The sequence below is a fragment of the Parambassis ranga genome, chromosome 1 (assembly GCF_900634625.1).
Source record: "Parambassis ranga chromosome 1, fParRan2.1, whole genome shotgun sequence".
Lineage (NCBI taxonomy): Eukaryota > Metazoa > Chordata > Actinopteri > Ambassidae > Parambassis > Parambassis ranga.
The window spans coordinates 7,752,157-7,763,397 of NC_041022.1; the positions used below are offsets into that span (position 1 = coordinate 7,752,157).

The following is an 11,241-nucleotide window of genomic DNA, read 5'->3' on the forward strand; positions in this document are numbered from 1 at the left end:
TAATCATAAATACCATATTCAAATGTAAGACATAACAATCCTTTGTTCTGTGTGGAAGAGGCCACAGAGCATAAAAGGGAACATATTTAATTAGTAGAAAATCATTTAATTGTTAACTGAATCAGTGTTTTTAGATTTTAGGCTACAGCATGTAAAAATTGACAAAGCCATTTCAAAGTACTTTTACAGCTTTTCCATGAGACTTAGCAATGACCCAGGCAGTAAGAATCCAGGATGTCAGATTTTGTAACACCACTTCCCTTGGCATGTGCAGAATAAGATACATTTTCATTCCTTCACATTAGATATGAAGTACTTTATCATTAAACTGGAGAGAGAGAGAGAGAGACTTTTGAGATAAAGTGCATTACTATTTCATGTGGGACACCATCCAAAAGTGTGATCACAAAACAAGGTCAGGACCAGACAGGAAACCCTTGGGAAAGCTTAAAATGCATAGTGCAAAATTAAAATTTTCAGTGGCTGTTTTTATTTTGCCACAAGGCAAAAGCATACTGAAATAACATGAAGCAGTGTGCCCCCCTTCAAACAAACCAGCACAGATTAAAAGAGGGTGGGTACACTGTGACCTGCTGGGGAACACCAAAGCCTGAAATGCTCAACCTTGGCCAATAGCCTAGTAACTATTGGTCCCATTTCCACTTCACTGTTCTCACCATTGGCATTGAAACTTCTGGTGTCAGATAAAGAGTTTTATTCACAAAAATGCTGCCTATTATGGTTATTATGTACAAAGATGGCTGGCAAAACAAACTTTCAGCTGCTAATTAAAATTCCGCAACAATTAGCTGATGCTGAATTTCCATCCAAGCACTTCCCACAGCCTGGAATTCAGCTTTTGATTCTCATTCCTTCAAACGAAACAGTAAAACAGGGAAGCCAAGCAGTTTTATGTATATTTGTGACTGAATAACTACTGTTCTAATGCACAGTATGATACAAGTATTAACAACAGATACTGTGTTTTGTTGAAGCGCTTTCATTTGGTGTTATCAAAACCAAGTTTGCAAAAGGAGTACAAATAAGAACACATTATCCTTGCAAAAACTGCTTCAGATAGTTACATCTTGAATACCCAGCAACAGGCAACCATGCTTCTAACAGCAGGCTCTAGGCCAACTGGCACTGCCTCTAATTCAGCCAGTTCTCATCTCTCAGGACCACAATATACACATTTCTCATAACAGCATAACTTTTGAGGGCGGTGACTTCATTCAAAATTAACAAATAACATGGAAATAAATTCAATATTTTGCCAGACATAATATTCTTCCCCTGACATGTAATGTTTGCTGAACGCGGTACATCATCTCCTCAGTCAGAAGGTACATGTTTTGGAACAAAGCAAGCATGAACACAATGAGTAAGGTGTATGCCCTAAGCAGTTAACTCTTTACTGTTTTATATAACTGACAAAACATGACAGGCCTGTTGATGTCATTGCTTCCAGAAGACAAAAAGTGACCTGCTGATGAGTTCACTTCCTATAAAGATTTAAACACTAACTAGAAAAGGGCATTTCCTGAAGAAAATGCAAGTTTGATTGCTGCAGCTGAAGCATTGCTTTGAATGCTGATGGGAAGGACCGAAATTGCTTAACATTTTGATAGTTGAATGGCTGAAATCGGTTAATGTATGCTGAAGATACGCTGCGCCAAAAAACGTACGGAGTTTGATTGCCATTGCCTAGCAATGATAAAAAGATATACAATCCTGTATTTTGCGATTATACTGCATGGCAATGTAACCTTGTATACTATGAGACTAGCTGAAGCCTCTATCATACACTATAATATTACATATACCATTTCTTTCTAGGGCCTCTTATGTTCCACTCCCTATGTCTGCACACAGCCCATTGTGCATTCTAGTATCAAAAGTACACCTTTTACATATATGGCTATATATCTTGTAAATCATTTTTTATACTGCTAAAGATCTACATATTGTATGGTGAATGTTGCAACATTGAAATTTCCCAGCTTGGGATGAATAAGTACTTCTCCCCTATAAAAAAAGTGCTTTACAAAGTCATTACAATAATTAAACCGTACAAAATAAAAATCTCATTTGCAAAATGTGTGAAATAACAAAATGAAGGTTGAAAGTTGCTTGAACAAGCACACAAGGCTTGAGAGGAGGAACCGGAATACAGGATCCAAAATAAACCAAACAGGGCTAATTTTAACAGAGTACTTACTCCAATTAAAAGTGGTTACATATTACTATTTATGACTGCAGGACTGGTTGTTACTCAGCATTAGTGCCTCAAGAGAGTCACCTCATTGAGGCATCAACAAATAGTTTGGCGGGATACAGTGGGTGGGATCCAGCCTTATTTTTTTTTTGGTGTCCAGTCTCGGAATCCTACAATAGCCACTACAGCTTCGCCTGCGTTACAGAGCATGAGGAAGCTAGTTGTATAGCTGATGATAGTTGTAAAGGGAGCATTAATTACATTCATTCTGACATAACGTACTTGACAGCATCGTCAGCAGCAATCTGTAGAAAACGCGGCTAATAAGCTTCAGAATGTACATGAGCCCAATAAAAACGTTTCAGAACATCATACAGTAATGATCACAGACGTTGGAAATGACCCGTTTCGTCTTCCAGTAGTGTAGTTATAGCTGTTGTTTGTCTGGCAAACTTGTCATGACTGCTGCAAGTCAGAGCGATGACGGCAGCGTTACAAAGCCCTGAAAAATGTCCCCACACTGCTGCTTAACTTATCGTTCGCTTTTGCACGGGCCAAACAGTGCTGCCACTAGAGTATGCGTAGCTAACAGTTAGCCTGCTAGCCAAAACACGGCCTTTCTTGGAACCAAACTGGGGGGAGCTCACAACAAGAATAGCTTGCTGGTTTGTTAATGTTAGCAGGCTAGCTAGCTAGGTTCGCCGAAACAAAACGGTTTCGGGCCTGCAATTTTGCCACGGTGTTTATGCGCATATTTCTGATATGACATCGTGCTGTTATCCATGCACGAACTCGAAGCATTCGTCATTATCCTAATGATTTATGGAGGGGATTTGTGTCAGTGGCATTGTGATGAAAAAGACAACTCAAAGGGCTGAAAATGGGAAGTCAACACTTACCTAGCTTTACTTTCTACGCCATCTTGGATCCACTTGTCAGACCATCGCAAAGCATAGTGGGATGTACAGATCTGAAGGTTGAGAGGACTGCGTGCGCGCGTGCACGCGGGTGTCTGTCTGTGTGTATGTTGGCCCAAGATGGCCAGGATCTTCCTTTTTTTAAATGAGCATTTTTATTATTATTTTATTTATTGATTGCAAGGACGTGCTTTATTTATTATTATTATTATTTACATTTGTTATTTATGCTGACAATGTATTTCCATTCAAACTTGTTTGCACCCATAGCTACTTACATATTTTATTTTAGAAAGAAGAGTGTGTATTATATAATTCAGGCCTTTGTTTGCTGTTAGAATGTGGTTTTAGCTCCTTGTATAATAATAATAAAATTAGCTGCATGTGACAGCTGGCCACATACATTAACCACAATAAAGGGGCAGGAGTGAGAAGATTTTTGCCCACCTGGAACTAGCAAATCCATTAAAGGCCTAAAAACAGATTTGCCATCACTGTTATGTAATTACATAAGGCAGAATTTGCTCAATCTGGATGTGTGTTAGCTCTAAACAAAGTAAGTTTGGGATTACATTTATTGTTTTGATCTAAAAAAAAAAAAGAAACCGGATATGGTCCAGTTTTCAAAATGTACTTCTCTCTCTCTCTATATATATATATAAATGTTTATACCTTTACATGTCAGGACGCATGTCATTCAGATTACACATGAATCAGTTTACCAAATGAGTGGACTTTATTGGTTACATTGCTAACTACACATTGAAAACTTCCAGAGGTGTTTTTATACAGCATCATCTGCTAACCTTTTATTACAAATTACAATGACAGGTTTTGAGATCCCCTTTTGAAAGACAGATAAATCAATTTATTGTCAGTGTTTTACTGCACAGTAAAAAAAGGAACCTGGGGTGCTGTGAGTATGCTGCCGTTTTTACTATATGACAATGGGATGCATACACAGTCTGCCGATATACTTATATTTATCATTCCCACAAAAGGAAAAAAAAAACTCAAGTATGAATGAAAAACAAATATAATGCACTGTTTTTGTTTCACTGCAGGTTGTGGATCATCTCCTCCTTGGCAATGAGATGTGTGGTCTTGTTGACAAGAGACATAAGAGAGTTGAGTTTGTGTGACCAGTCGTTGAGCAGGTCATTGGGGTCTTTGGGCCTCTGAAAGTTGATGATGCCAGCCAGCCGGTCAACCTTAGCATAGATGGTCTTGTTTACAACAAGGCTGGAGAGGAACTCCTCTGATTCCTGGCAAGGAATTACATCATGTTAGTGCTTTTCAAAAGTTTCTTCTTTATTTGGCCAAGATAGTTTCCCAGTTAGTAACTGCACACATTTACATTTGCTAACAAGACGATATAAAATGTCTGATTATCATTTCAGGGCTGTTTTAGTCATGACACAATATATCCTAAAGCATACTTCTTAGGGAACCAGTCCCCTTACATGAATTGGTATCATTTAATGATCTCTACATAAACATACACACTGACAAACCTTTTGATAAAACATGTTTCTGCTGAAACAAGATCTTTATTTTTCATGAGTGAATTAATAAAATCGTTGCTTACGTCAATAGAGAGGTCAAGGAGTCCAGCCATCCTCTTCATTGTGATTCTGGTGTAATACTTGGCCATTATTCTGATGTTCTAGGGGCATGACAGAGGTCCATTAATATACAAATTAGCAGCAGAACATAATACATGACTGCCCAGGTCACATCAATGTTTGGGAAAAGAAACATCCACAACACATTACTGAACACTTTTACCACAGAACTTCTGGATTGTTCTGTGTCGGCCTATATCAATCTAAACAGAGAATTACTTTTATATATATATATATATTAGCCACATATATTTAATAAAATCCCCACTGCATTGTGTGGTATTCAAAACCTACAAGGTGTGTTAAACCCAGGGTAAAATATTCAGACACAGCACCACTTGAATTGTTTGTAGGTAATTTTCTGTCAAGACAGCTGCAGAATAATTGTTTAGTGAATTATCTCATCAAGCATTCGGAATGGATGTATCAGCTGTTGACTGTGGAACTTACATGCTCCACCACTCTGTTCTTCAGGTCTTTCCATCTTTTCTCTGCCTCCTCTGAATAAGAGAAGACATCTGTTGCAGGGCTGTCAGGTGAGCCCTCTCTCAGTTCCTTCCCATAATCATCCACCAAGGAGGCCCAGCGCATCAACTCCATAGTTGTGAATTGCTTCAAAAGGTCCCTGGGAATAGAGTAGGAATGTATTGAAGATCCACTTGTACACAAGTTTGTGCACCCAAGCTGCAATGGCTGGTTTTCCTTCTTGCCTTTGCAAAGAGCAAATGTTTATCAACTACATGTGCACAGAGTCACACAGTATCTGGGAAAAGTTGTCTAGCAACATAAATGTATGTTTGTGCCAACATGCAGTGGTGGCAACAAGCCAAGAAAGGAAAGAGTATGTCTTACTTGTATTTAGGAATTTCTTCCAATTTCTTGTCTGCACTGATTCTGTGGACGAGGTCTGACTGTTCATTGTCATAGGGGGAGAGAATCACATACAGCACCACGCTCTTCAGGGCCTGAATGCAAAAATATTGAAAAGATAAGTAAAGTTAAAAAAAAAAAAAAAAAATGTTATGTTGTTGATGGAAATATTCTGTCATTGTTATCTCTGCATGCTGTGCCTCAGGAGAAAGCCCACGTACCTGTTGCCACTTGCTGCTGTCCTCCAGGATACAGGGGGTGTCATAAATGGCCCGATAGTGCTTACAGATGGACAGATAGGACCCTTCATGCTGGTCCACCTGAATCATCAGGTTGTAGTACTTCAACTTCAACTCCTGAGTTGATTATGAGACAAAAGTGAAAGTGTTTACATTTATATTATATTCATCTTTACAGCTAAAATACTGCAAGAGGTGTTGAAAAGGTAGCTGCGAAAGACAAAAATACAAAAAGGTATTGATTCTCTCCTACCTCGCTGCCCTCCTCTTGGAAGAATTTGGTATTGATCTTCTTGCTGATGATCTGGGTGCGGATGTAATCCTTAACAGCAATGCAAAGCCTCATCTGTTCCAAGATAAACTCCACCTTCTCCTTTTTCTCCATGGAGCCGTATGTCTCCACCTGACCAGTAAAAACATATGGGTAATTAGTATGGGATTGGTTTATGAATTCTTTTTCTGAACATGGTAACAGAAAAAATACCACACTGATAAATCTACTTCTCCAACCAAGTGCTTTATTTTCAAACATTTGCAACTTTAAAAAAGTGTCCCCTACCTGCAGTTCCTGGAGAATGGAAGCTGCTTCTTTGACGTCTCCACTCTGCTCCTTGATACCGGCCAGGGTCTTTGTTAGTCTTGCACGCTCGATCTCTACATAGATCTGAGAATTAGAATTAAATTTGGTGAATTATAAAGAAATTAGAGAGGGGGAAAAATGTTTCTGTTTCTGTCTACAGTATCAAGTTGTGTAAAATATCTACAAATTAGGAACACAAACACAGCTCTGCAAATGTCTGGGTTCACTGCATATCAGATAAAAGATATAAATATTGTAGACCTTGCCCGCAGTCACAGTGCGAAGTGTGTCAATAAGTCTCAGCTTGATGTTTAGGTCAGTCACAGCATCCACATATTTGTAACATTCTTGCACCATTTTAGCAACAGCCTGGAACAGAACAAAACGAAACATAAATGTATGCGTCAGCAACAAAAACCTGACAAAGACTGGAGGATATATGTAAGGTTTTCAGTGAAATTAACAGATTTTCTTAACTGTAATTTTGTTTCACAAGAGCTTAAAGTACTAAAGTACTATGGAAGGTAAACAAAGTTTCTGACCTGTTTGAGCTGACTCCTCCTTTTGCTGAGTAACATGATGTTTTCATTCAGGGAATCCCAGTCTTTGGCTTCATAACACATTTGGACCACAGCCACAAGGATCCTGGATGTGGACACCATGTCTGATGCCTGGGCAAAGATTGAAGACAGATAAGAAGGAATACAATCTGACATGTACCTAAATATAGACAAACAGACATAATAAGAGAAATAAAGGCAAATAGCATTATTACAACTCAGCTTCCGAGATGTTTATTGATACATTAAGGATAACCTCAGAAATACATATGCATTACAACAGCACAACCACAGATACAACGACTTACGGTTCTGGTTTGCTTTTCCAGTGACAACAAGCTCTCAACGGCCTCTTGCAACTTGCCTTCCTGCAGCGGAGAAAATAAACGATCTCAGTTTACCATACTTTAGATCATAATGAAGACAAATTCAACTTACATCAGGTTTCGTGGATATAGAAAAGTCTCTGGAATGCTAGCAGGTTAGCCTAGGATGATGTCAATGAATACAATGCCCTGACTACTTGCATGCTAGTGAGGGTAACACACACAAACACAAATGTGGAGATAACTGTCATTATACATTTTTTATAGTTAAATATTCGTTAACATTGTGACTAAGTTATGTTTAGTATATTAAGTTATAAGTGGTTTCCGGATCCTGCTAACGCTAGTAATGTTAGCTTAAATGCTAGCACACTGGTCCTAATGCACCATGACTCAGCCAGTGCTGGCCTGTTTTAAAGTCCGCTTACTTTAGCCAATTTTTCGCATTCCGGGAGACGCTGATCTACAGTTGAACTGTAGTCGATCTCCATCTTCACAATTTTTCCATCGGACCTTTCAGATCGCTCTTCGGACATCTTTGCGATGTTTAAGTGCAAATAATGTGAAGCGCTATTCTATTCTTGCGACGGGACTCAGGCTAGCACTATTTTGCTTGTCAAATGAACGGAGTTTGGGAAGTGACCAATCACAGAAGAGCCAAAAAGCTGCCCGAGGCGCCTGAAGGACCCTCTGCGGACCCCGGGAATTATTCAGGTAGGCGATTTAAAGGCCTGTTTTTATTTGCAACAACTCACTTAGCAGTTGTTCAGAAAAAATGCGTGGTTCATTTTTATCTATAGTGTATTGGGGTGATGTAGCCACATAAACAATGTACTCAGAGTTTTATAATTACTTTGTCAATCAGTCAATAGAATATTAATTGAAGGCGTACAAAATAGATTCTGGTAAATGTAGAAATATCAGTAGTAGTAGCAGCCAAGTGATAATACATTCTCTTTACCATTTTGATATCAAAATCCCTTCCTATATTTAAAAATAAGGATTGCGAATTAATTTATCATTTATCCTAGTTATGTAGGCATTCTGTAAAGATAGCTTGTATTTTTATAATGTTTGTTGCAGTGTTAATTTTGTTGACGAATCATTTTCGTCATAGTTTTCGTTAACGACCTTTTTTTGCTGATAAAAACGAGACGATAACTAAATAAAAACTAACGCACGGTGCCAAAAACGAAGACGAAATGGATTGACACTTTCGTCAACGAATAAAAACGAGACGAAATTATTGATGGAGACGAGATCCAATCAGAGCAAATTCTGTTTGTGGAAAGGGAGGGACGAATCAGGAGACGGCGGCAGAGAGCCAATCAGAAGTGATCTCTCTGTGTAAGGACGTTGCGCCGCGATGCTGGAAGAAGGCGTCCTCATGCATGGTCACACAAAACAGGAGAACAGACAACACAGACACGTTTAATTTCAAGACAATCAAGACGGTTTACAAACCGTGCGGAGCGACTATCAGCGGTAAAAACAATAAACCTGAAGCGACATTTGCAGACGAGTCATCTTAACTTCCGTTCAAAGATACACGTGACAAAATCAATAAATGAAGACACCGCTGCTGATGGTTTTACAGCATGCGCACTGTTTCTAAGTTGTCACTGAAGTGTTTTGCTGTAGTTATGGAGGATTCATGAAGAAGGTCATGACTGAACAGTGTATTCAGGGAGAGCAGCTCACTGTTCACTGCTGCTTTTGTGAAAAGGTAATAGCAATTAAATAAAGAGATGTTTGTTTCAAATAACACAAGTTAAAGCTGTGCCTGTTTTTATTGCACAATCAAACCTTAAATATTTCATGAAAAATATATATCATAGAATTTTAGTCGACTAAATCCAAGGCAGATTTAGTCGACTAAAATTATTTGATATTTAGTCGACTAAAACTAGACTAAAACTTTAAAAATGTTGATGACTAAAACGTGACTAAAATCAAATGACATTTTAGTCACAAGACTAAAATAAAAACTAAATCCGAAATTGCTGCCAAAATTAACACTGGTTTGTTGATGAACATTACAGTCAGACAGAGTATGTTTGAAACATAGGATGACATTTTTTACATCTAATTTGATTCAATGATCTCAAAATCAAGATAACTACTCAATAATAATTGCCCTCATTCTTGTGGAGCTGCTTTAATCCTTAATTTAATCCTCGGGCAGTCATTTTAATTTGAAGGAGATTGCTGATAAATTGACTGCAGGGAAATAAAAATATGTATATCTTTTGTCAACTCTATATTTAGCTGAAAACTATTTTTAGATTCATTTTTTACATTAAAAGAAAGATATCAGAGTTGACTGGCTTTCTCTCCTATAATCTAAAAAGACAAAAACCCAAGGACTATACTTTTGAGACTACAGTTATACAATAAACCATTCATTTCACTGATAATGAAATATCATTATGATGCCTTGGCTTTGGAGGCGAATAAAGCACTTTGTGAATTAATATGAGCATAACAACATCACGATGCAATAACAACAATTCACCAGTAGATGTCACTTTAATATCTGCAGAGTACGCTTCTGCCTGTACCAAGTTCCCTGTTTTGAAAAGCTTGCTGTAAATAAATCTAATGTGGGTCAGTGATTTTCCTGCTCGTGGCAGAGAAAGCCCCTAAGCCCACAGCAAAAATCAGTTGGATCCTAGTGCAGGATCAGCACAGACATGCCTGAACTGAATGTGTCTCCAATCTGCCACATGTGGAAAAAGGCTTAGAAATCAGCATTTTGTCTTACTTCCATTAAATGGCCACAAATGTCATCATCAATATCGCTGCCAATATTAAATTATGGCTCCTGATTGGGCCTTCATTTCTAAACAACAATGATCCTCGAAAATAATACATTGACTCCTAATGCAAACTTGTTTGGTATTATTGACATGCCGTGGGAGTTCAACTGACATCAGGCTCTAAGCTCTTCATTTCTAATCAACAGAGCTTTTGTTGTAATTGGTGGGTCATTATAAGGTCATGCTGGTTGGTATACTGCTGACATCAATGCCTGTCACTGTCCTATGGCCTTAAAGCTTCAGGGTTTTAGGTTTAAGATAAACACAGGCTGTCAGAATTGAATTACAGGCTGAGTATTTGAAAAAAGCTGCTCCTTGTATTATGAGCTAGAGACAAGTGAAAGAAAACTTTGTGTGACTGCAGATGAAACGATCACCATGTTTTTGCAGATATCTTAGGACCTGTCTTACGAAATGTCTTATCATGATGTCTTGAGGCATCTTGAGGAATGTCTTTATTTATCTAAGACACGTCTGTAAAACATTTAGACAGCTGTACAACTGTGAGAGGTCATAGGATATTTCTACAATAATAGCTTCGGATTTCCAAAGACCTCACGGCTGTTTAGGTTTTCCCCTCTTTGCCCTACTTTTGAAGATGTGTGCTTATTTCATTATCCAGACTCCTGTCAAAGACATGTTATATACAGGTTTCATCCATTCTTGATCTACTAATCAAATCTTTTGATATCACACATTTAAAGCAAAACATGCACATTGAAATGTCATCATTGGCAAATTCAGTACTGGTTTTAGGTCCTCATAATTCACAGTGTAATTTAGAATCATAATAATTGTAATTTATTTTTTTATAAATAAATAAAAATAATAAAATTAAATTTGCAACATTGTATATACACACTATTTGTTGTTTGTCTTTTTCACCCTTTCTGTGGAGAAACAGAGAACTGTGGTTTAGGTTCATTTAAGTTGCTCACCGGGGGCTGCGGCCTATCCCAGCTATCTACGGGTGAGGGGCTGGATACACCCTGGCGAGATCACCAGTCCATCACAGGGCAACATATAGACAAACAACCATTCACACTCACACTCACACCTACGGGCAATTTAGAGTCACCAATTGACC

The 11,241-nt window shown here is 38.2% G+C and overlaps 2 protein-coding genes across 3 annotated transcripts in view; both read right to left on the reverse strand.

Annotated features, from left to right (window-relative positions):
* Window positions 1-3,193, reverse strand: part of helz (helicase with zinc finger) — a 46,849-nt gene extending 43,656 nt beyond the window's left edge. For both annotated transcript variants that reach the window (XM_028417461.1, XM_028417452.1), the window contains exon 1: window positions 3,118-3,193. The gene's annotated coding sequence lies outside the window, so the exon portion shown is untranslated. The remainder of the gene's footprint in view (window positions 1-3,117) is intronic.
* Window positions 3,194-4,028: 835 nt separating this feature from the next.
* psmd12 (proteasome 26S subunit, non-ATPase 12) lies at window positions 4,029-7,981 on the reverse strand. Its single transcript, XM_028417151.1, has 11 exons — window positions 7,764-7,981; window positions 7,318-7,377; window positions 6,992-7,120; window positions 6,711-6,818; window positions 6,429-6,533; window positions 6,123-6,272; window positions 5,852-5,986; window positions 5,613-5,725; window positions 5,211-5,385; window positions 4,724-4,801; window positions 4,029-4,400 (listed from the first exon to the last, which is right to left on the reverse strand). Exons 1-11 carry the CDS (start codon window positions 7,869-7,871, stop codon window positions 4,191-4,193), a joined length of 1,371 nt encoding a protein of 456 aa, XP_028272952.1. The 5' UTR covers window positions 7,872-7,981; the 3' UTR covers window positions 4,029-4,190.
* Between the last annotated feature and the right edge of the window lie 3,260 nt (window positions 7,982-11,241).

What these genes read in the sequence shown, in the direction of transcription:
- psmd12 (XM_028417151.1), bottom strand. Translation starts at nt 7,871, where the DNA reads ATGTCCGAAGAGCGATCTGAAAGGTCCGATGGAAAAATTGTGAAGATG. An exon ending in TGGAAAAGCAAACCAGAACC is followed by an intron (nt 7,121 to 7,317) that starts GTAAGTCGTTGT and finishes ATCTTTGCCCAG; the next exon opens with GCATCAGACATGGTGTCCAC. An exon ending in AGAACAGAGTGGTGGAGCAT is followed by an intron (nt 4,802 to 5,210) that starts GTAAGTTCCACA and finishes TCATGCCCCTAG; the next exon opens with AACATCAGAATAATGGCCAA.